We start from the raw sequence: 25,594 nt of genomic DNA on the forward strand, positions 1-25,594 counted from the left end.
AAAGAGTACATTTTAGAGAGTACAAGTGGAATAAGAAGACTTATTAAAGGTAAAGGTAGGAGGGGGATAGGTTATAAAGGGCTTTAAATGCCAAATAGAGTATTTTGTATTTGATCCTGGAGGCAAACTGGAGTTTATTGAGTAGGGGGAAAACATGATCAGACCTAGGTTGTATTCCTGAGGAACTGGGGGTATGGTGTTGCCCTCCCCAGTAATAGGGGGAGGGGGAAAGTTTAGGGAGAAGGATAATGACTTTCATTTTGGAGATAATTGTATTTCAGATATCTACTATACATCTGGCTCAAGATGTCTGAAAGTCAATTGGAGATGTGAGATTGGGGGTCAGCGGAGAGTTTGTGGCAAATGTGAGAATCATCAGCATAGGGAAGGTAATTAATTAAATTCATGGGACCTGATGAGATCACCAATTTAGGTAGTATAGAAGGAGAAGAGAAGAGGGCCCAGGACAGACTCTTGAGGATTATGCAGTGTTCTTTCTCTCTCTGTGTTTCTCTCTCCCTGCCCCCTTTTTTTTCTCTTCATATATATGTGGAATTATATATATATATATATATTTATACACACATATGTGTGTGTATATACACATACATACATGTATATATACATATATACAGAGAGAGAGAGATGGAATGCTCAGAGGGTCAGAGAGAGGAATGTCAGTCTCTAACAGCATTAAAGATAAAGAACACTTGTGCGTTATGGGTGAGATCATTTTGGAGGAGGGTGTGAGATGTAAGAAGGACCAGGCACTGGTAGATTAGGGTGTTACACTAAAGTCCCTTAGTTCTCTAAGGACAAATTCTCTACCACCACCACCATCACCAACAACCCTACCCCCCAAAAAAGGAAAGAAAAAGAAAGAAAAGAAGACCATTAAACCATTTGCAACAAGGGATTGGCCAACGGGCCTAGTACTTATGAGCTTGTTCAGAGCATTTGGCTGATGTAGTCCTCAAGTGAACTTTGGAACATTATTAGATATTCTGTAAATAGTTTGCCAACCGTGCAGTGAATAGGAGCCCTCTTGATTGGCTAGGAAGCTGGGACCAGGATGCATTCAAAAGGCCCTCCTTAGCAAGGCCTGTACCTTGGTCTGACTCCTTCTTGCCTGTCTAAATTCTGCTTAAAGAGAGAAAATGTCATAAGGGAATGTCTTTGTTCTTTGTATCTTTGCATTCTTTCTTGTTTTGGGTGGAGATTGGACACAGTTATGACCTTGTGAGCTTTGAAGGGTCAAGAACCACTAAGATATCTAGGAATGGAGACCATGCTGAGTTTTGCAGCTAATGAGTCTGGCATCAGGGTCCTGAGGATTTAACTTTGAGATCTATCCCAGTGGTAGCTGAGATGCAGATCTATCCAGTGGCTATGCTGTATTTGGAAATGAACTTGGTTGAATCACTGCTATGAAAAAACTGTGTTAAGCCTTAGTCCATTCTTCCCAGAGATTGAACTAGTATAAAAGAGAGAGTACTATCAAACAGTGGGCTGGGGGGAGGGGGTGTTTCTACATCTGTTCTTGCTGTATCTTTCTAGTAAGTATACCTTTGTAAAAGCTACTTGATGTTTCAGGCACTCCTCATTTTATTGTGCTTTGCTTTATTGCTCTTCACAGATATTGTGGGTTTTTATTTTTATTTTTATTTTACAAAGTGAAGGTTTATGGCAACCCTGCATGGAGCAAGTTTATTGGCATCATTTTTCCAACAGCATATATTCACATTTTGTCTCTGTCTCACATTTTGGTAATTCTCACAGTATCTCAAACTTTTTCATTATTATTATATCTGTTATGATGATGTGTGATCAGTGATCTTTGATGTTACTATTGTAAGACTATTGTATTCACCCATAAAAGTCAGCAAACTTGATCAATGCGTGTGTTCTGGCTACTCTACCCACTGGCTATTCCCGTCTCTCTCCCTCTGTGGCCTCCCTATTTCCTGAGACACAACAATATTGAAATTAAGCCAATTAACAACCCTACAAATGTCCTCCAAGTGTTCAAATGAAAGGAAGAGTCAATAGATGTGCTAATTTCATTGTCTATTTTAAGAAATTACCACAGCCACCCCAATTTTCAGCAACCAACCACTGTCAACATTGAGGCAAGACCCTCCACCAGCAAAAAGATTACAACTTGTTTAAGGCTCAGAGGATGGTTAGCATTTTTTTTTTTAGCAATGAAGTATTTTTTAACTAAGGGATATACTTTTTTTAGACATAATACTATTACACACTTAGTAGATTACAGTATAGTATAAACATGACTTTTATACACATTGGGAAACAAAAAAATCTGTGACTCGTTTTTTTGCAATATTTGCTCTATTGCGGTGGTTTGTAACCAAACCCACGATATCTCTGAGGTGTGCCCATACTTGGTTAAATGGAACTGGTGCTAATTACAAGTTGTACAATACCAGTAGTACTGTATTCTTTTTGCTGGTGGAGGGTCTTGCCTCAATGCTGATGGCTGCTGATTGATTAGGGGATCACATTGGCTCAAGCCAATACCTTTAGGGAAGAGACACCCTACAATTCCTTAGGGATGCCTCTAAAATAATGAGAGGGAGCTGTAGCTGGTGTCCAAAGTCCTAGTTTCAGGCCTATTTCACCCCCAGGCCTTCTCTAGTTAGTGGTCTAAGAGCTGTACCCAGACCAGACACCAATAATTGCCAGCCCCTGCCTCCTGTCCTGCTTCCCCTTGGCTATACCTTTGACTGCTACAATTTACAGGAGGTCCAGTCTCCAGAACCTCATAGGACTTAATGTCAACACCTGTCTCAGGTTTGGGAGGGCTTTGAACTGTCTAATCATCTGCCTCCCTCAATAAACTGATAATCTTCCAGAATCCATTCCAAAATCCTTAGCATACTTCTGCTTCATCATATTCTTTCTCCATCTTAGTGATTCTGAACCTCTGGCTGTTATTGTCTGCCCTCCAACACCCAACAACTTTGGGCTTCCCCAACCATTCTCTCCCCTTTGATTTATTAGTCTCTGAGAAATCATGGTGAAAACTTTCATCCTGTGGGATGCTATAGTAAAACTTTGGACAATGCCACTAAAGGTCTCCCAGGCCTTCTCCAGGCAGTAGTAGCCACAGATATCCTTGTTTCTGTCACTGAGGACGTTTGTCTTTTTTTTTATTTAAAAAAATTTAATTTTTAACTATTTATTCATTTTGAGGATGTTTGTCTTGACTCTCCCGTAACAGTACATGTTCCCCATGCCACTGAAACACTACTAAATTCACACCATACTAAACATTTGTCCTCTAGCAGGCTAGCCAATTTGGAAGTGACTCTGTGATCCAAGCTTAATCTGACCATTAAACATGTAAACACACTCAATTCTACCATCTACCTGAGAGGGAAAGTGAGAATGAAACTTTAGACCATGACTGTGTAATTTATCTGGATGTCTTGCTTTCTTCCCAGAGGATCTGAAGGAAACCCCCTTAGAGGGAGATTTGGAATGGTATACTGATGGATCTTGCCTCAGAAATGAGGAAGGAGACTTGGTTGTCAGCTATGGCATCACCACCACCACAGAAGTGGTTGAAGTGAGGAGACTTGGTTGTCAGTTCATCATTACTTGATGCCCATTTGGCACAATAAGCCAAATTTGAGGCAGTAGCTAGAGCTTGAGAATTAGGAAAAGGAAAAAGGATTACTATCTACACTGATAGCAGGTATGCATTTGGGGTAATACATGGGATGCTATGGAAACATGGGGGCTTCCTCTCCTCAGGACAGCCATTAAAAATCAGTGGCTTTCTATTATATTGTTTACTGCTTCCTCAGGCTGTAGCAGTAATTAAAATTCCAGGGCACAGCCAAGAAAACTGCGTTCATGCCTGTGGAAAAGACTTGGAGACCAAGCAGCTAAAACCAAAGCTATGACTCCCCAAACTCCTGAGAGTATGGCTCCTACAATACAGGTCCCTATGGAACTTTCACTTTGCCCCATAAGCCCTAGCATATGCATCTCACCCTGAAGGCCTCTAAGCCTCTTAGCCTAACAAAAGAAGAAATAGCCACGGTGCAGAAAAGAATGCTTATCACAAAGCAAGAAAAACTTCGAAAGGAAGGATGTAAGCTTGATAAGACTATGGGACTATGGGTTGGCCTAAATGGACCTATAAGGACTCCCTAAGAATTTATCCCTCCCTATGAGGGAACACCTCCGCCATCAGGGACCTGACAAGCTAGTGAAGCTTGCCTGAAAATTTTGGTGGTGGTGGTGGTTTAAAGGGTTGCTGTCACTACCTATGAGATGTGTCCCGCCTGCCCCATGCACAATGCATCCAAGCCTCTGAAGCCTTACCGTGGGCAGTTTCCTCTCCCAGATGTGCCCTTTGAAATCTGGCAGATCAATTTCATTCAAGTGCCATCAACCCATGGTTATAAATATGCTTTGGTAATGGTCTGTATGTTCTCCCAGTGGGTGGAAGTGTTCCCCTGTTGTACTGCCACATCCTCTGGGGCAGCAAAAATCCTTAGAAAAAATCATTCCATTATGGTGGTGGTGGGGTGGTTCCTAAGGAAATATTTAGTGATAGAGGCACCCATTTCACAGGAGTTTCGTTAGCTAAGATGCTTTCATCCTGGCCAATTACTCAGTAGCTCCATTATGCCTGTCACCTCTAGTCAAAAGGAATGGTTGAAAGAGTGAATGGGATACTTTTAAAAACATGCCTTGCTAAATTCTCTGAGGAGCTAGGTATCCCCTGGCCTAAAGCTTTTCCTTTAGCCCTGCTAAGCCTTAGATCTAGACCATTTGGTTCCCATAAGCTCCGCCCCTATGAGATAGTAACAAGACACCCAATGCCACTGTACTCATGGGAGGGAAGTATAGCAACCAAAGGCTCCCTCCTACAATATTGTATTGACTTGGCTCAGAAAATATCAGAGACTTATCAATTTCTCTTGCAGACTTGATCTTGTACTACAAATGAATTATGAAGATATAAGGCATACAGTTCATATTTATCATTAACACTTAACTGAATTTATCTGCATTCTTTCATGATAGCTAAGAAATTTTGATGGGGAAGCAAGACTAGCTTAAGAACAATGGACAGTGAGGAGGTACTAACTGGGAACCCTGGACAACCAGATAAGGAGAGAGAAATGAATAGTATAGAAATGGGAAGTATGTAAGTCCTTGTGGGAGACAGATAACATTGCTAGGACCAATGGTAATTCATATGGTCTTGCTCCAATGTTTCCAGAAAAAAGCAGTGCTGTAAGGAGCCACAGAGGGGAACATCAATGTGGAGGAGGAACCCTCAGGTTCCCTCCAACCCCACTCCTCTTTTCCTATATTACAACAACAAAGTACTCAGTACAGAGAGCTTATACTCTCTCCATTCTTTTTCCTTCCTTCACTCATAATATTTTTTTAATCCTCAAACATTATTCTGCTCACTTTTATGTTAAAAAATTAAAATATAATTTTTATTTTATCTTATATCATATTACATACATTCAGACAAGTATATAAACTAGACATATACACATATAAAATAAGTATACCATCTATTTTGAACCCATGATCCCAAAGTCATCAGTCAAAAGGATTTGCACATTTCTCTTCTGCCTGATCAATGACTCCCTTACAGTATATTTTAAGGGAAGCAATCTAGCTGGAGATATGTTTTTCAGGCATTGAAATGCTCATGCTATTCATTCAAAAATAACAAATCTTTTAACCAGACATTTCAGAGGGAAGAATTACAGGTAATTACTGCCATAGACATATGTTCTCTTTGTCATTTGTAGGTTAGATTTTTTTTTTAGAAAAAATACTGGGGTTCCTTTCAATCTCCCTTCACAACCAAATGAAGTAAGTACCTACTAATGAAGATCTGGAGAGTTGAGCTTTTGCCTGGCAAACTTTCCTACAATGTACTTCTTAAGTGCCCTGTGTCTTATAAGTGCACCTATTGTACCCAGGGAGAACCTTTTCCAGTCAAATTCCATCCTGTTGTTAGGGTATTCAATAGATGCATAAGGGACTTGAAGTTAAGGGCTGTGTATCCCTCCTCAGCTGCAGTGCTTAGATTTTTCATTTTGGCTTGTTTCTCCCCGTTTGTTTAAGCCAAAGAAAGCTCTTTGCTGCTAAGGTAAATGTGTCTTCTTTGCCTAGACCTTGTTACATAAGAGCGATGGATAAAAGGAATTTGTCTTTCCATTTTTGATACACAGGTTCTGTAGTTAGCTCTCTACACCTTCTTCTTTGTTGTCAGTTTCCCCTCTCATTGGCATCTCTTCCATCTCAACAGAGTGTTCTGGGATTGGATTCCTGCAAGGCAGAAAATTCATTACTATCAGAAGGCCAAGTATCCCTTGAGCTCAAATCAATAAGTATTTATTGAACTTTTTGTATGTGTAAAGCATTATGCTGGATGCTGATAAGAAGTCCAAAGTATTACATAATAATATTTTGTATAATAATATTGCTATTTTGAAGTACTGAAGCATAGAAAATCTATTTACTCCTTATTTGTCAATAGCCCATCTTAATTCCTTTAGAAATCATAGGAGTTCATAGTTGAAAGGGACCTTCAGTTCCCAGTATGTGGGCCAATGGACTATAACCTTTTTCCTGGAGATGAACTGAAGATATGAGTTAATAATACCCGTGAATGTATTTTTACCTCTTTGAAGGAAAGCTGATATTGTGCCAAGCTATATTGAACAGTTTTTGACTTGTGAATTTGACAGTGTGTTTAGGAAGGGAAGTAGGACCAAACAGCTCCTCTGTATTCATGTGGCCCCATCTGGGGACAATGAGAGCAAAGCAGGTACAACTTCCACTCTGGAGCTCTGTTAGGCTGAGTGACAACAGGGTCACAGCATGCAACCATCTTGGTGGCTGGCAATAGAATCACAGAAGACAGGAACTCTCTATTTTCTGAGAAGGGAATTAATTTCTCATATGGAATGAAGAATGAATTCCACTATTTTTCTCTTGTGCTACTTACCTTCTTCTGATGTGGTATATATATATCAAAATAACTCCCAGGATACTTATGGAAACAACCACTGGAAGAGAAACACAAAACAGTGTTTATGTCATGATAAATTCCAAGATCTAATTTATGTCTAAGATCCTGAAAATCCTTTACAATTTGCAACCAGTTTATTCTTGGTATTGAGTTCTTCTCTGAGTGTCTATCTATGGTAGAAAGAGCTCTATATGATCCCATTCATGTCAATTGCCATATCCCTGATCCCTTTTACACATATCCTCCTCCTACTCCCCAGCTATTTGCTCCCTTCACAATATAGATTGCCCAGATTAACAGAAGAGGAAATAGAATATTTAACCCTATCTTAGAAAAAGAAATGAAACAAGCCATAAATGAGTTCCCTAAGAAAAAAATCCCCAGGAACAGATGGATTTAACAAGTGAATTCTACCAAACATTTAAGGAACAATTAATCCCAATACTATATAAACTATTTTTTAAAATAGGCAAGGGAGTCCTACCCTATTCCTTTTATGACACAAATATGGTTTTGATACCTAAAGCAGGGAGAACAGAAACAGAGAAAGAAAACTATAAACTGATTCCCTTAGTGAATATCGATACAATCTGAATGCTTTCTAAGGAGGATAAGGTTTCTAGAAGGGTGAAAGAGAGATGTCATTTCTTCTTCTTCCATTGTTGCTTTTATGTAATTTTTGGTTGGGGAATAAGAAAAAGAGAACATAGTATTTGGAGAGAAGAAATTATTGAAACAGGAAAGGAAGAAGTATATAGATGTTTCCTGTATGATTTAGCCAAGAGGCATAAGAGTAAAAGAGTGGGATAGTAAGAGAAAAAAGTAGATGTCTCAAGGAGAAGGGAAGGGAGTCTTAGAGACACGAAAGGTGTCCAAGGCTTTTGAGACAAGTGGGGAGGTATAGATAAGACACAAGTTTCCATAAACACTAAATGTGTAGGGATGTGCCCTCAGAATTTTCATATGAAAGCCTGAAAAGGCACCAAACAAAAGTGGAGACCTGGGGATTTCAAGAAACTGTGATTTACTAGGCATAGGCACTCTACTGAAACTGATCACAAAACTCTTAGCCTTAGGGGTCTTTATGAGTTTTTTTGGCTGAAAAAAATTTAACAACCCAAAGCCAGCTTTTATCTTGGGCTATTACTGAGTCTATACCTCAAGCATATCCAGAGCTTTTGATCTGCTGGAATCATGTTTAAGAATTCAGGCTTACTCCCAAACTCTGAGCAATTTAAAAACCAAGAATGGTCCTAGAGAAAAGTTAATGAAATGCTGCTCTTCCTCTCAGCAAAGAACTTAGGGACTATGACAGTAGGATGTTTAGTACACTGTTAGTCACTGTATAAGGTCAAAAAAAACCCCAACCTTTTTTTTTGGTGAAAGGGCTGGTTCCATTTCTAGGGGGATTAGAGGGGCTTTTCCAGAAATGACTCAATATTCTATGATGTAAAATGAAATACATGAATAAAATGTTTTTTCTTTTTAACAGAACTCATATTTCTCTCCATGTCACAATGAGGCATCAGACTTTAATGGAAGAATCTAACATGTAATTAATATTAAATAGTCAACTGTAAAAAGTCCAAGATTGTGGCATACAGAAGTTCTAGTGGGGTAGGAAGAGGGGGAAGACATGTATGAAGTCTAGTAAAAAGAGAGTCAAAAGTAAGATTGGGTTAGTGTTTATCCAGTATTGCTCAGGGTGTTCAACAGTTATACTAGACAAACAGTCCCAGAGTAGAGAAGGCTGATTAACCAACTAATAAGTGTTGATGGAAATCTCACTTAACATTTACTCTCTTTATTCTAATTCTATGCCTCCAAAGTTTTCTTACCTACAGTTTGGTCTCCTGAGTAGCACTACCCAGAGTCAGTGCTCTGTGCAATGACAATTTATGGAATTATCTTGCCAGCTCTAACTTCCATTATAAAAGCTGGTATTCAGTTTTTATAAACCAATATTGTATCATTAACATAAACTTGGAACCAAACGACCTCTGTGTTTACTGGTAAAATCAAGTCCCTGAGTAGGCAAAGCTGAGGACCAGACCTGTGATAACTTCAATGAGATGTTGCTATCTTATGAGTCCCCATATGAGAAACCATATTTTAGTTGTAGCAAATAAGAATGCAATCTGTAGGTGGAAGAGAGAAGGAGTAGGCTAGAGATCAAACAGAGGAGCTTTAAGCCTCATTGTGTAATAGTAACAAGCTCCAAATCAATTCAGTTCATCTGACTTAACATTATTTAGTCAATCTTCAAAAGCATGAAACCATACAGTGTGTAGAAGTCACCTAAATATGTAGAGGAGTAGCCTCCAGATGTGCAGGCATTGAGACAGATAACTTCAAAGAGGACAAATGACAAGGTAGGCAATTATGATTGATTCTTGTGACTCAGATGCTAGGGAAAATAAATCATGAAGGAGGCAGTAAGGCCAGGCAACACTCCTAGAAATGACTTGGGTTTTCAAACTTGAATGAAACACCAGCTTTGATGACACAAAAGCTAAAAGAGAAAGGCTGGACTAGCAAATAATCTCTAGTAGTCACCTAGGTATATCTTCACATTGGCCAATAAGGTTAGCATTCCATTTACTGTAGCTGGTAAGATTTATTAGAAAAAGCAAGTGGATGCCAATAATCTAGTTTCTCCTTCATAATACTTGCTTCCTGTTTTTGTTCAATTACTATAAATAATTTACAATTACTAAAAGTGAAAGTGAAAAAAGGGGGTGTGTGGGTAGGGGAGACACTCCACTAAATTTTATGACTGAAACACAAACCCATAGTCTCTTACAGCTTTTTCGATTACATCAATACCCCACCCTCATATGAAAAAATTCGGAGTAAAGCTAAGCTCATGAATTTACACACCAGCTGCCAAACTATCCTACCTATTGAGCTCATTAGATGGGTGTGTGACCTAGAAAAGCTGGAGATGCAGGGGAGTAAGAAGAGTCAAAGAAACCATGGTATTAGCACTGGGGGGAAGATGAAAGAGTCCGGAAACTCCCTTTTCTTGACTCCTGATGATATTCTACTGGCTATGGACCATGAAGTTGTGGTCTCTTAGTATTTAGGAATTCAGGACATTTATGTTCTCTAGGAATGATTGTGAAGGAAAAGGAAAACCAGTTTGAGATGGTATTGATGCAAAGATTCAAAATGTCCTCTACCATGGTCTTCTTGCCCCAAGCTGTTCTCTTTTTCTTGAACTCAGGCTAGAGTCACCCAGCACTAGCCTAGCTCTGGGCCTGGTGGTATATGGCTGGACAGCAGTCCAGAATAAGTGAGAATGAGAGCATTTTATTTCTAAAAAAAATTTTAAACATTTTATATTCTCCCAATTACATGTAAAAACAATTTTTAATGTTCACTTTTTTTTTTAAATTTTGAGTTCCAAATTCCAAATTCCAAATTCCTTCCCCTCCCCCTCCCTGAGATGGCAAACAATCTGATATAGGTTATATATGTGTAATCATGTAAAACATATTTCCATATTAGTCATACTGTGGAAGAAAACAGAATGAGAGCATTTTAAATTAAAACACATACATTTTGAAAACTCCAGACAGTAGAGCTTGAAAAAAATTCTTAGTACCAGACTAAATGACTAAAGTGACACAAAGCCAGAAATTTTCACTGTTCATAGTAGGTATACCCATTTCTTGGAAATGTGGTAAGGAAGAGGCCTCATGTTACTGAAATCAGTGTGTAACATTTCTTGGAAGCTTGGGTTGGGTACACTCAAGGCTTTCCAGACCAGCAAAGCAGGAAAAAGCTGGGGCTTTTAGAAGGATCCAATCTGGATAGCCAGAAACTTTAGGTCAGTTGGGCAGGGGCAGGGGGGTGCCATGCAGGGCAGGGTCCAAAGCAGAGGTGTAAGTTGGTATCAAAGAATCAATAGAATTCAAAGAGCAGATGAAAAGATGCCATACAGTGTCAGGCTGAAGTTTCAGATAACAATGAGGATCCAAGTACAACAAAGACATGGCTCTACCTGTCGTATTTCAGGCATTGGAGTACTTCCTCTTTCCCCTAAAAATACTTTTCCTGGACAGCTAGTATTCCACCACTGCTAGTGCTATAGCAGTCAAAAAACTGACATGTTAAGTCCCTCCTAAGAGCTGTGCTATAGGCACTGAGGATGCAAAGAAAGGCAAAAAACACCTCTCAAAGAGCTCACAGTTTAATGGGGGAGACAACATGGAAACAACCAAGTACAGGCAAGCTACATGCAGGATACGACTGGGAGAAGTCTCAGAGGGAAGGCACTAAGATTAAGGAGACCTGGGAAAGACTTCTTTCAGAAGGAGGGAGATTAGCTGAAGCTTGAAGGAAGCCAGGGAAGTTCAAAGGCAGAGACAAGGAGGAAGAGCATCTCAGGCATGGGAGTCAGGAAGCAAAAACATTTAGTCAGGGAGATGGAATATATATTGTGTGAGAGGAACAGCAAGGAGACCAGCGTTGAGTATGTGTGTGTGTTGGGGTCAGGGGGTTGGCGATATAAGAAAACTAGAAAGGTAGGAAGGTAAAGAAGGCCTTTGAAAGCCAAAAAAAGGATTTTATATTTTATCCTAGAACTAATAGGGAACCACTGAGGGCGACCGAATGGGGGAAGGTGGTGGTGTGGACATGGATTAGAGAGAGGGGAAAGACTTGTGACAGGCAGATCAACCAGCAGGCTCTTTCAGTAGTCCAGGTTTGAGGTGATGAGGGCCTGCATCAGGAAGGTGGCAGTGTCAGAGGACAGAAAGAGGCATATGTGAGTGATAGGTAGAATCAATAAGACTTGGGGGGGGGCGGTATGAGAGAAAATAAGGAGGCAAGGATGACAATTAGGTTGTGAGCTTGGATTCCTGGGAGAATGGTGGGGCCCTTAATGGTTATAGGGAAGTTAGGAAGAAGGGAAAGATTTTGCGGGGGAAAGATAGTGAGTTCAGTTTTGGACAAGTTCAATTTTAAGATGTCTATGGGATATCTGTAGGCATCTGTAGATGTGAGACTGGAGGTCAGAAAAGAGAGTAGGGTTATATAAACAGATCTGAGAATTACCTACAGAAAGATGATAATGGAATCCATGGGAGCTGACAAGATCACCAAGTGAAACAGTACAGTACAGAGAGACAACAGAGCCTTGGTGGACAATCATGGTTAGTGGGTAAAGCCTGAATAAATATCCACCGAAGGGGAATAAGGAGAGGTTAGACATGTAGGAGAACTAGGAGAGAGAAGTGCCTGGAAACCTAGAGAGAAGAGAGTACTACCCACTAAAATAACTATAGCTGGATATGCATTAAGGTTCACTGGTTGTAGGTCAGTATACATGCATGTGAGATGAGGCCCAGAAACACTGGATGAACATGTGTCTGGGAGTTACAGTTGATAAACCACCAGGGTTTGCTATCTGGACAAAGAAATAACAAAAGCCCTTTGGCTTGGTTCACTGGCTTCTTTGAGTGTCTTTTAAAGCAGAAATTCTGATTACTTGGTCACACTTACTTACGCATGCAAAGTCTACTCTGGAGGTCTGGAATGATTATCTCTGCACCATTTATAGGTATCTTTGGTAGATGCTATCTGAGCTGCTTTCAATTTTGGGTTGTTTTTTTTTAGCACAATCAGGGAAGTTGAACAATTCATGTATAAAGCAGAAATGCTGAAGCTCTTAAAGAAGTCGGGTTCTTTGTTCGGACACAGACCTCACAGGACTGAATAGATAGGATAAGGTCACCAGAATTATTATGTGTTATACCCCCTTTATTAAAAACATATTCTTAGGGTGATGGGATGGAGGCTTAGAACAAGTGTCATCCATTACTTAAAACCTCACCACAAACTCAGAAATGCTGAAAAACTGACCCTCCTTTTGTATACAGGCATGGTATCAAATACTTCCACAAGGTGGATTTTGAGGTGTTTTTGGTTTATGTTTAGACTAGAGCTGCCCAATCTTGCTGACACTGTACTAAGTCTCATGGAATCTGACCAAATCTGTCAGACATACTAAAAAGTATTTGTGCTTCTGCCCATGCTCATATTTGTAGATGCCTTATGTGTTATACATTGGAAGTTCTATGCCAAATGAATTGGTCAGCCTATAAGCATTTACTAAGTGCCTACTCTGTGCCAGGTACTGGATAAGCCTTTCCTATAATGTTATATCACTTACCTACCTAATCTGACACTAAGTCACAGCACACAATTTGTGATCCTTTAAGGAAAGGACCATACATACTCCAAGAGTAAGAGATGGGCCTAATCCCGTTACATGGTGACAGAAATGTTTTCTTTACCCTTTTCCTTAGTGTTGGAGACAGACCAAGCCTTAGACTAATGGCCCAAGTTTGTAAGCAGGAACTTAAATGTTGCCAGCTACTCTGGGAATTTCATGAAATTTATGGCTCTCTGGCCAGGGTTTCCAAACTGGCATGTAGTGGCAAATTTGGCCTAATTGGTATATGTAACCAATTCTGTTTTCTCCCCCTACACAGTAAGACTTGTCTAGACAAAGTGCTGGTAAGGAATGCAAGAAACATAGCAGAGAGAAGTAAGTATTATCAGGTGACCTTTCATGGGAATGAAATATAAATCAGGTTCCTGACACACAATAAAGTTTAGAATCAGGTTCCTTTGAGATTAAGATTTTGGGCCAGTTTCCCCAAGCTGGTGAATCAGATTTTTTCAGGTTACTGGAAGAACCTTCAGGATAGGATACACAGCTTCTCTGGATAAAATGGTTCTATCCCCCAAAAGGCCAATATTTTGTATTTTATCCACTATAGAAATAAAACTTGCAAATTCTTAGACAAATTGAGTTGGCCTACTAGAGATGACCAGACTAAACAGTTTCAAAGGAAAGATCTTTTTATCCAGATGTGTGCTCAAAAGACTTTTGATTGTGTGAATGAGAGGTTGCTGGGGAAAAAAAAGCTTTTGTCTTTGATGAAATTTGCTCAGTAAAAATGTGCTTGGCCCCTAAGAAAATTGAAATCAGTTTTAAAAGACTTTTTTAAAATGACTCCAAAACTAGAGAAGTCTTTCAAACAGTCTGGGGGTGGCTATGTGGCACAGTGTATTAGAATGATAGCCCTGGATTTAGAAGGACCTTAGTTCAAGTCTGACCTCAGACATTTAATAGTTGTGTGACCCTGGGCAAGTCATTTAACCGTGTTTGCCTCAGTTTCTTCATCTGCAAAATGAGCTGGAGAAGGAAATGGCAAACTACTCTAGCATCTTTGAAAAGAAAACCCCAAAATGGAGTTTCAGAGAGTCAGACACGTGACTCAAATGATTCAACAACTCAAATAGTCCACAGTTTTATCTTATGAATAAGAATCCTATCCACAAATAGTGTCCTTTAACTTTTTTTCTTCTCTTCAATTTGGAAGAGAAAGCTCATCTTTTTAATTCTTATCATTCCTTGAGGAAAAGAGGTGTTTCATACACAAAGCAAGTCAAATACCTTTGGGGAAAAGACAATGCTTCATTTTTGGTAGGAAGAATTTGATTTGTCTTTGTCGGACCATAGTGGGCCAATCTGAATGGTTTGGCAGGATTTAATTGTCTAACAAATTAGAAACAAAGTGACAAAAAGAATTAAATTCAAAAAGAAAAAGGAAGATTAGGATAGACTCTAAAATTGAAGATTCTTAAGTAAGAAACCAAATTAGATAAATGGGTTATCTGGCAAAAAGAGAAACTGCGCCTGCATTTATTAAGCACCTACTCTGTGACAAGCACTGTTTGAAGCACTGGGGATACAAAAAAGGGCAAAAATAGTCCCTGACTGCAAGGAGTTCACAGTCTAATGAGTGAGACAACATGTAAACTGTAAGATATGTATATACATATATATATGTGTGTGTGTGTGTGTGTGTGCATATATATATATATGTATATATATAAATATGAATTGCAGATAAACTCAGAACATCATGAGGGATCAGGATGGGATTACTGAAGATGGGATTTTAGCTGAGACTTGAAAGAAGTCAGGGAAGCCCAGAGGGAGAGAATTTCCTTCAGTAGCTCAACTGTTGTACCTGCCTCATTCACCAGTTACATAATACTGGGAAACCAGTCAAGATACTTAGGGCAGCATACAGGACGAATCTTTTTGTGGTTGTTGTTGTTAACATACAAGTTGATTATATTTAAATGATAAAATGTCATGATTATGATATGAGATGAAGTGGAACTTATACTACTGCCAAAGGAAGCTCCAAAACGGTCACAAAGATACTGCTCAAAGATTCTGCAACTAAATACTGTTCATCACCAAAACTGCTGCTGAAGGCCAAGGTCTTCAATTCTGGGGTCACATATCCCACTGTAAAGAAATTTTTGCTATAATGGAGTTTGAAGGAAAAGGCTACAGTGATAGAGAGAGAGAGAGAGAGAGGGAGAGAGGGAGACAGGGAGAGGAAGAGAAGGAGAGAGGGAGAGAGAGAGGTAGAGAGACAGAGAGAGGGAGAGAGAGGGGGAGAGAGAGGGAGAGAGAGAGAGAGGGAGAGAGAGGGAGGGAGAGAGAGAGAGAGGGAGAGAGAGAGAGAGAGAGAGAGAGAGAGACAGAGAAAGGAGAGACAGAGAAAGGAGAGAGGGAGAGAGAGGGAGAGAGAGGGAGAGGGAGGGAGAGGGAGAGACGGAGGGAGGGAGGGAGAGAGAGAGAGAGAGAGAGACAGACAGTGAGAGAAATATTTGCTTATTTTTGTCTTTTATGTGTGTCTCTGATGAAATTTATTCAGAAAAAAAGGTGTTCAGCCCCTAGGAGAATTGAAATGGCTAGTCCTCACGAGTTCTTTCCTGGAGGAAATTGGGAAAGATTTAGCTATATATATAGTTATTGAGGCTTGGAAGCAGATAGCTACCCTTATTGTTAGGTGCCTTCACCTGCCACTCCCTAACTCAGTGGCCACAGTTGTGTTCTTTAAGAAGGGATTTGACATATATACATCTTTGTATACAATTAATGACTGATGTACAAATCGTTACCATACATGGATAGGAAATAGATATAGCCATGGTTCCTTGAACTAATGATCTAAGTGAAATGGCATTGTTTTACTACAGAATCTAAAATGGGGGAGAAGATAGATGGTGATAAATAAGGATTACAAAAATTATCCTTTCTTTAACAACCCACTGTTTCTTTAAACTCTCATTGTTCCTCGGGGACAACTACCCGAATAGTACAACTCAGAACCATGACTAGCATCTAGGTCTCCTTGCTGCCTGCCTTGGAGAGGTAAATTAGATTCAACTGAACAGCCAATACTGCAGTTTCAGTCTAGATATACATAAAGGCCTAGAAAGAGACTATTGGAACAATCAGAACAACTGAATTAGTTCCAGGTAAGTTTGGGGGAGCTTCATCTCATTTTTGCACTATGAAACTATATAATAATGTGCCTTTACTCACTGATGAGTGTGGTTGTCTAACAGGTTGAGACACTCCAGTTGGAAAGAACATTCTTTGAGGACTAAGATTTCTTGAATCACCAGATATGGGCCATAAATATGTCATCGCTCATCTACTTTGGCTTGACAGAGATCCCTTTGATCAAAGGCCATGGAGGACTGCCTGGAGGTTCTCACTGACAGTTTAGCTGCTCATAATGTTCCTTTCCTGCCTATATTGCTGTTAGAGGAATCTGGATCTTGACTTGGGGCTTACAGAGCTTCTGGGGAGGAGGCATGTGGGATTGAGTCGTCCTCAAATGGTGAGAACAAGGCCCTGAGACAGTCTAGTTGATTCATAAATGCTGCTGTAATAATGTTAGCTATTTGGTAAGAAAGAGGGAATCAAGGAATTTTCTGAACTTTAAAACAATTTGTTTGCAGTGTACACAACAATTAGAGATGAAGCTGTAGTTAGAGTGCACGATAAGATTTTTTGGAATGAATAAAGACTAGGAAGTACATTCTTCAGATGAGTTATTAGTATATTCTATATTAAGATAATATATAAATTCAGAACATTCATTTTAATAACTATAGCATAAGGAGATTAGACAACCTACTTGTCAGCTGATCAGCAAAATAAAGTTACTTTTAAGTTCCAATTGCCCCTTAATTGGACCATCCAGACTCCAGATAGCTCCCTTTGTCTTCCTAGCCTTCTGGCTACTGATCAAGAGATTAAAAGACTCAAGTATGTTTGAACACTGGACTTTTGTCTCCATCCACTTCATAGCTTTCTATTTCCCATCTGATATAATATTCAAGGCAATGCCTCAAAAATATTATACCATTTGGTATGCTCTTTATAGTATCCGGAATAGTTCACTTCAGCTCATGGTTTTGCCACATCTGCAATATTAAAGCAAAGTATAGAAAGCTCTTACTTATTCTGAACCAATTAGTTGGTTGTACCTTGCTACTGATCAAAAGCATCCTAAGATCAAGGAGAGCAGATGCAAAATGGGATACTGGAATTAATGAAGAGAGTTTACAAAACTTCATTACAAAATGAAGAGAGTATACAAAAAAAAACAGGGACTATAGAAGCATATGTAGGATAATAAGATCCATCTCAGTTGTACTATAAAATATTAATAAGAAAATTATTATTATGATGTTTTATCCTGAAGTCCTTGAACTCATTTGAATAAAAAATGTAATCAATTTTCCTTTAACAGAAAAAAAACAATTTCAGGGAAGAATCTTGATTCCCTGAAACTACCAGACTTAGTCTTATTTGTGGTAAGCAAACAAAGAGAGAGCTGGTCTTTTTATTTAATCCACGTAACAGAAGTATCTCTTTGTACACTTTTGACTAACGGAATCCTTAAAGTGAGTGATAAAAAAGGAAATAATTGCTTTGGAGATGGTATTTTTCCAAGGGGGTATGGACGCTGACATTACTATTGTTCTGTTGATACAAATAAAAAAAGAAAAACCCAAACTATGTCCTTATTTTATTTTGCTAGGTAATATTGACTTTTGATTACTCTATTGTTGGTTAGTTGGTTGTTTGTTGTCCTTCCTTCTAGAAGAGGACCAAAATGACATCACATTATGCTTGAGTCAAGTTTCAATGTGTCTGACTGTGGCTGATCAGGCCAATATATGAGCTCAGAATGCTCTACCACAGGTTGGGCACAAATAGTCCATGTGAACATTTGGGGTGGATACTCCAAACTTGCGCACCCTGCATTTCCTTTGAGCTGTTTCAATTCTGCTTTGCTCAAAGAGCACAGCACCTTCTCTGATGTGGGCATGCCATACCTAGTGGTTCTGTGCCAGTGTCTCCCATGCCACACAATCAATTCCAAAGTTCTTGACAGAGACCTTGAGAGTGTCCTTGTCTTTCTTCTTCTGACCACCATGTGAACTCTCGCCCTGTGTGAGTTCTCCAAAAAATAGTCTTTTTGGTATGTGTATGTTTTGCATTCAAACAATGTGGCCAGCCCATCAGAGTTGCGTCCTCTCTCTGAAGCAGAGTTTGAATGCTTGGCAGTTTAATTCCAGAAAGTACCTCAGTGTCTGGCACCTTATCCTGCCAGGTGATCTTCAGAATCTTCCTAAGACAATTCAAATGGAAGAGATTCAGTTTCCTGGCATGGTGCTGGTAGACTGTCCAGGTTTCACAGGCATACAACAATGAGGTTAGCACCATGGCTCTGTAGACCTTAAGTCTGATAATCAGTCTAATACCTCTTCTCTCCCATGCTTGCTTCGGAGCCTCCCAAACTCTGGCAATGCATTCGGCGACCTCATTATCAATGTGTACATTCCTGGAAAGTATACTACCAAGGTAAGTGAACTTATCCACAGCATTCAAAACTTCTCCGTTTGCTGTAACTGATGGTTCCATGTATGGATGGTGTGGTAGTGCTGATGGAGCACCTGTGTTTTCTTGGTGTTGTTAGGTCAAAATTAGCACAAGCAGTAGAGAACTGATCCATACTTCATTGCATCTCAGCTTCAGAGGATGCATTGAGTGCACAATCGTTTGCAAACAGAAAAATCACGCACCAACATTCCTTCCACTTTGGTCTTGGCTTGTAGCCTTTTCAAGTTGAAGAATTTACCATTTAGCTGACAATGATGCTGTGTTCATCCTCATGGAGAGCATCTGACAACATGGTTGAAAACATCATGCTAAAAAGCATGGGAACAGGCACATAGCCTTGTTTCACTCCACTGGTGACCGGGAAGGCACAAGAGCATTGTTCATTATCTAGAACCTGGGCAAGCAATCTGTCATGAAATTGATGTACAATGCTGATGAATTTCTCTCAGTAACCAAATTTTGACATAATTTTCCATAAACTGTCACGACTAGCAGTATCAAAAGCCTTGGTCAGATCTACAAACATATGCAGACCTTTGTTCTCCTCCTGGTATTTCTCCTTGAGTTGTTGGGCAGCAAACACCATATCGACTGTTGCTTGGCCCTTTCTGAAGCCACACTGGCTCTCAGGTAGATGACCATCTTCCAGGTGAAGGATCAGCCTATTAAGGAGGACTCTGGCAAGAATCTTGCCAGGAATGACTAACAGAGAGACACCCCTATGATTGTCACAGGACAATCTATGTCCTTTATCTTTATACAGATGGACAATGGAGGCATCCTTGAACTCCTGGGGGACAACCTCCTCTTGTCATATAACCTGGAAAGTTTCAGTCAGCTTTTGCATGAGCAATGGACCCCTACCTTGTAAATCTCAGCTGAAATAGAATCAGCACCAGGTGCTTTGCCACATGAAAGGAGGCTAATGGCCTTTAAAACCTCTTCTTCAGTTGGAGCTTCAGCTAGGGAGGGATTGATTTCAACCTGAGATAAAAGGTCAATGGCTTTAACATTGATTGATGATGGTCTGTTGAGAACACTATGGAAGTGTTCAGCCCATCTTCTCCAGGATCATGTCCTTATCACTAATCAATGTGGCTACATCAGCACTGAGTAGTTGAGATGTACCATAGGTCGTTGGCCCAAAAATAGTCCTCAGGGCATCATAAAAGCACTTTGGATTATTACTATCAGCAAAAAACTGAATTTCATCTGCCTTCTTACTGAGCCAAGAATCCTGCATCTCTCTAAGCTTTGCTTGTATGCTGCCTTCTTAGAGATGGACAAAACTATCCTGCTGGTAAACCCTGTGGACTTCTCATTTTTCATTTAGAAGTTACTGAATTTCCCCATCATTTTCATCAAACCAGTCTTGGTGTTTGTGAGTGTTCTGACTTAGATGAGCAAATGCAGTGCTGTACACCAGATCTCTGAAAACTTCACACTACTTTTCTGCTCCACTGTTGCCAACTATGTGTTGGCTCAATTTTCCCTCCAAGTTAGCAACAAACTGTTCCCGGTCAGAGAAGAGCTCTAATTTGTTGACATTAATTCTTTTGGTAGTCATTTTGCCTTGGAGGCACCGCTTTTGCTGAATGTGAATATTTAGCTTGGAAAGGATAAGTCTATCATCAGTCCAGCACTCTGCACAACACACTGCCTTCATCACTCTCATATCCTGTCTCTTCTCCTTACAATCACACAGTCTATTAAATGCCAATGTTTGTTGTGAGGGTGCATCCATGAAATTTTATTGCATTTTGGTAAACAGAAGACAGTGTTGGTTATGAGAAGGTCATGAGATGCACAAGTCTTCAGTAGTAAGTGACCATTGCTGTTGCTGTTTCCAACTCCATTCCTCGCTAGGACTCCCTGCCAAGTCTGATAGTCTGAGCCTATTCTAGCATTAAAATCACCCAGAATTATAAGCTTGTCTTCTTTTGGCACATTGATGATAAGAGTCTCCAGGTCTTCATAAAATTTTTCTTTGACCTCATCAGGGTTCATCATGGTGGGAGCATGGGCACTGATGATGATGGCATGATGTTTTCCTGCAAGTGGCAATTGCATTGTGATGAGCCTGTTGTTCACTCTTTTTGGCAGGCATACGAGCTTGCTGACTAGACAGTGTTGTGTTCGGAGAGGACTGGTACCTCTGATGGCTGCTAAGCCCTTTTCAGGGCTGCTTTCTACCTTTGGTGTCCACCTGTTCCACCCAACTCTCACCTGTGGCTCCAAGAAGCTGTGGCATGCTACCTGGTAAACTGTTTTGGCAGATGGGCTGAACCAGGTTGAGAGTAACCAAAGGGTCTCACACCTATTGGTGAGTTGGGGGGTGTCTACCCCAAGCATGTGAAGACTTCCTCTGGTGGAATGGGCAGATGAGAACAATTTGTTCCAATGGCCATAAGGCAGCTGAAGCAGGCACTGTGGAGTACTTAGAGCTTGGTTAGACATTGAAGACACCAAAGTCATCCACTGCATCTTAAGCCATCACCAGTTGCCTTGCCCCTGGACTGTGATGGCTCTCGAGGAGGGAGGGAGGCCGAAAACTTTGTGCAACTCTGCCTCACTTAAATCCAGTTTACGCACGAATCAAAAGACATCACCCATACCATTTTACCATTATACCTATCTTAAAGTCCTGTGGTGACAGGCAAGTGACAAAGCAGCAGGTGCGGATATACTGGGAGCTGTAGTCACAACCTTGCACACAGGCAGCCCAGGCCATAGGGTCGTTTCTCACTGGAAGCAGCTGTGGGATTCGGCAGCCCCTGGGTGTCTGAGCAGCCTCTTAAGGATTGCACTGCTCACCTCCTGGTGTGAGGAAGGGGCTAGAAAAGGTGCCCTAAAAATTGTCTGTTTACCCAACCCTGGCCTGATTACCGAGGCAGGTGGGGAAGGGTGAAAGAGAGATTTATGAAATACAAGTGTTGCAATTGTCTAGGATTTAATCTGTTGCATCCCTTTTTGTTGCAACAAAAGAAGGAATTCTGTTTCCACAGGATTAACACTCCTACCAGCTCTGCAGGAGTGCTAACAGGATGTAAGTCGGAGGTGACTGGTTCTAATTGGAGCTGTGACCAAGCAGAACCAAGCTTCTGATCAAGTGAAAGGTCAGAAGCTTGCACTCAAGCTTAATCAGCTGTTTAACATTATCCAACATATCCCCAGGGTGGAGCAAGCTAATTTAAATACACATGTGATGTATGACAAGGGAGGGGGAACCTTATCTAGGAGAGGAACATGGAATAGGCAGTTCAGGAAGTTGCATCCAGTCAATGGGGAGCAGGGGGAGAAATTTAAATCAGGAACAGGAAATAAATAGCCCTGCATTTGTCTGAGCAAGTGTGCTCCTTTAGGGAGTTACCCATTCACAATGAATGTAAAATAAAATAAGGGCTTTCCTGGCTTCACAACGAGTATTGTTCTTTCTAAAGCAAGCATGTTTCTTACACCTCCCTCCCTATATTTTTTTGGTAGTTTTATATAAATGCACAGCAGCTAGGTGGTACAGTGGATAGAATACCAGGCCTGGAGTCAGGAAAACCTGAGTTCAAATCACTTACTAGTTGTGTGACCCTGGCTGGGCAAGTCACTTAATTCTCTTTGCTTCAGATGAGGAAATCTGTAAAATGAGCTGGAGAAGAAAATGGCAAGCCATGCCAGTATCTTTGCCAAGAAAATGGGGTCATGAAGAGTCAGACACTTCAGAAACAACTGAACAACAACGTAAACGAGAATTTCAGTTCAAGATATCCATGTTTAAAAGATTTGGGGCAGAGGTTTGGGACATTTGGGACAGAGGTTGAGGGCTGCGAAATATGTATGTAAAAGCGACATACTTTCTGCTGTTTACTGAGTAGCAGCCATGGCCTCCTGTGGAACATCCATGATATCCTGCTTTCTCAAAGCCATTCCATTATGTTGCCACACAGGTCATCCTCCATGACAGGAATGTTCTCTTAACTTCTATCTGTTAGAGTTTCTAACATCTTTCAAACTTAGCATATGCTAAGTTTGCTTTCCTGACGCTCCAGCTGTTAGTGCTTTCTCTCTCTTCTGTGGAGCTGGGTACTTGGATCCCTCCTGGGTGAATGAAAACTCCTTTAAGGGTGGGATTGTTTTCTTTGTATCTTGTCTTTGTATCCTCCTTGTGTCTAGTATAATTCTTGCCTGTGTTTTTCAGTGCCCTGGATCCAGGACCATCTTTATTCTGGATATGGAGAAAATGGATAGGCACCTTATGTGTGCCCCAACCCCTTTATCTATCAATCAGTATCTAAGGGTCTATTATGTGCCAGGTCCTAGAGATATATACACAAAGAATATATCAATTCATATTCTCATAGAGTTTATATTCTAACGGGAGACACGTATACATAAAAGGAATAGATTTCGTAGAGATAAGGCATGATGATGTGAGAAACTTCCATATGCCTGAGACTATGACATTCATTAAGCATTCATTAAGGAATCTTTTGGGACTTTGGGTTACTGTTCTGTAATTGCTAATTATGTAATGACTTTCCTTTCCTTGTTAAAGAAGCTCTTTTGTTATTTTGTGGTCAACAAGCAAGTGGCAAGGAGAGAAGTTCCCCTAGCTTTCTAAGTAGTGAGGCATAAAGTTTCTCTGATAAAGGTCTTATATCCAAGAAATTGATAAAAATATATAAAAAGAACCATTTCCCAATAAATAGTCTCAGCATATGAACAAGCAGTTTTCAAAGGAAGAAATCTGAACTATCAATAACCATATGAAAAAAGTTCCAAACCTAACAACTATCAAAATACAAATTAAAGCAACTCTGCAGTTCTATCTCACACCCATCAGATTGACAAAGATGACATAAGAGGAAAATGACAAATATTGGAGGAGCTGTGGGAAAACAGGCATGCTAATACATTGTTGGTGGAATTGTGATTTGGTCCAGTCATTCTGGGAAGCAATTTAGAACTATGCTCTAAAAGTTACTAAACTGTGCATACCTTTTGACCTGGTAACACTATTACTACTATTACCCTCTGACTCCGACTCTATTACCCTAAAGAGATAAAAGAACAAGGAAAAGAACTCATAGGTAGAAAAATATTTGTAACTGTTCCCTTTGAAGTAACAAAGAACTTGAAACTAAAGGGAGTGTCAGTCTATTGGGGAATGGTTAAACATATTATTTATATGAATGTATCATTGAGATTATTTGGTATTTGTTTTTTAAAAAAAGAGAGAGAGCAATCAGTGGGACATACTAAGCATACAACAGTAGCATAAAGTTTGGGAATCTTCTTAGTGGTGTAAGGACTGATTATACCACAAAAATTGCTGGGAAAATAGGCTGGCAGAAGTTAGGTTTAGAATAACACCTCATATTATATACCATTATGAGCTACAAATGGATACAAAAGACATACAAAAAGTCACATCATAAACAATTTAGAGGAGCAAGGAAAAAAATTAGTTTTCAGATCTGTGGATGTGGGAAGAATTCATGACTAAACTAGTGATAGAGAGGATCACATAAAATAAAATGGACCGTTTTGATTATATAAAATTAAAAAGGTTTTATACAAACAAATCTAATATGGTAAAAATTATGTGGAAACCAGATACTGGGAAAATTTTTTTGCAACATTTCTATGATAAAGGAAAACCGTCACATTAGTGCACTATTTTATTATTATTATATGTTGTGCTTAATTTCCCCAAGCCTATACAACATTTGTCATTTTCTTCCTTGGTCACCTTGGCTGATAGGTATTAGTATAGGTTATAGGGCAGCTAGGCGGGCAGTGTATAGAGTGCTGCACCTAGAGTTCAAATCTGGCCTCAGACACTTGTTTGCTGTGTGAACCTGGACAACCTTAAACCCTATTTGCCTCAGTTTCCTCGTTTGTAAAAATGAGCTGGAGAAGGAAGGAAAAACCCAAATGGGATCATGGAAAGTTGGACATGACTGAAAAGGACTGAATGACAAAGTGCATTGTTGATAGAACTATGAACTGTTTGAAACTATGTCTAGAAAGTAACTAAGCTGTGTACATCCTTTGACTTACCTATACCACTAATTGGCCTATACCCCAAAGAGATCAAAGAAAGAAGAAAAGAATATATGTACAAAAATCTATCTGCAAAAATATTTATAGCAGTTCTCTGACTCTCTACATTTTTATATGTGTGTATGTGTGGGTATATATACATGTATATATGCACACACATGTATGTATATATGTATGTGTGTATGTACCCCTAAACTAGAAGGTAAGAGAATGTTCTACTATTAGGAAATGACTAAACACACTGTTGTATATTGTGATGGGACACATAAGAAATGATGCAACAGACAATTTCATAGGAAACTGGGCAGACCTTTGTGAAGTGATACAGAGCAAAGTGAACAGAACTATGAGAACAGCTAATAAAATAAAAATTATGTTATGGAGAAAAATAACTTTGAAACACTTTAGAACTCTGATCAATGCAATGATAAGCCAAAAGAATGAAATTGAAATATTCTACTTACCTCCTGATAAAGAAGTGATGTATTTTAAATGCAGAAAGAGACGTAATGGACAAATTTGTTTTGAGCTATATTTTGGGGGTTTATTTTTTAATTTATCAATGAGAGACAGTAGGTGGGACAGATTAAAAATGCTTCTTAATTAAAAAAATAAAATATTGGTTTTGTCACTTAGCTTTGTGAACCCTCAATTTTCTTATTTCTAAAATGAGGGAATCTAGGTGATCTCTTAAG

The 25,594-nt window shown here is 39.7% G+C and overlaps 1 protein-coding gene across 1 annotated transcript in view; it reads right to left on the minus strand.

Annotated features, from left to right (window-relative positions):
* Positions 1–6,168: 6,168 nt before the first annotated feature.
* The window catches only part of IL15RA (interleukin 15 receptor subunit alpha), a 43,139-nt gene continuing 23,713 nt past the window's right edge, over positions 6,169–25,594 (minus strand). The window contains exons 6-7 of the mRNA XM_036760920.1: positions 7,016–7,076; positions 6,169–6,333 (exon numbers count right to left, since the gene is read on the minus strand). Coding sequence (XP_036616815.1) covers positions 6,246–6,333; positions 7,016–7,076 — 149 coding nt within the window. The 3' untranslated portion in view covers positions 6,169–6,245. The remainder of the gene's footprint in view (positions 6,334–7,015; positions 7,077–25,594) is intronic.

Source organism: Trichosurus vulpecula, chromosome 5 (genome assembly GCF_011100635.1).
Source record: "Trichosurus vulpecula isolate mTriVul1 chromosome 5, mTriVul1.pri, whole genome shotgun sequence".
Taxonomy (NCBI): domain Eukaryota; kingdom Metazoa; phylum Chordata; class Mammalia; order Diprotodontia; family Phalangeridae; genus Trichosurus; species Trichosurus vulpecula.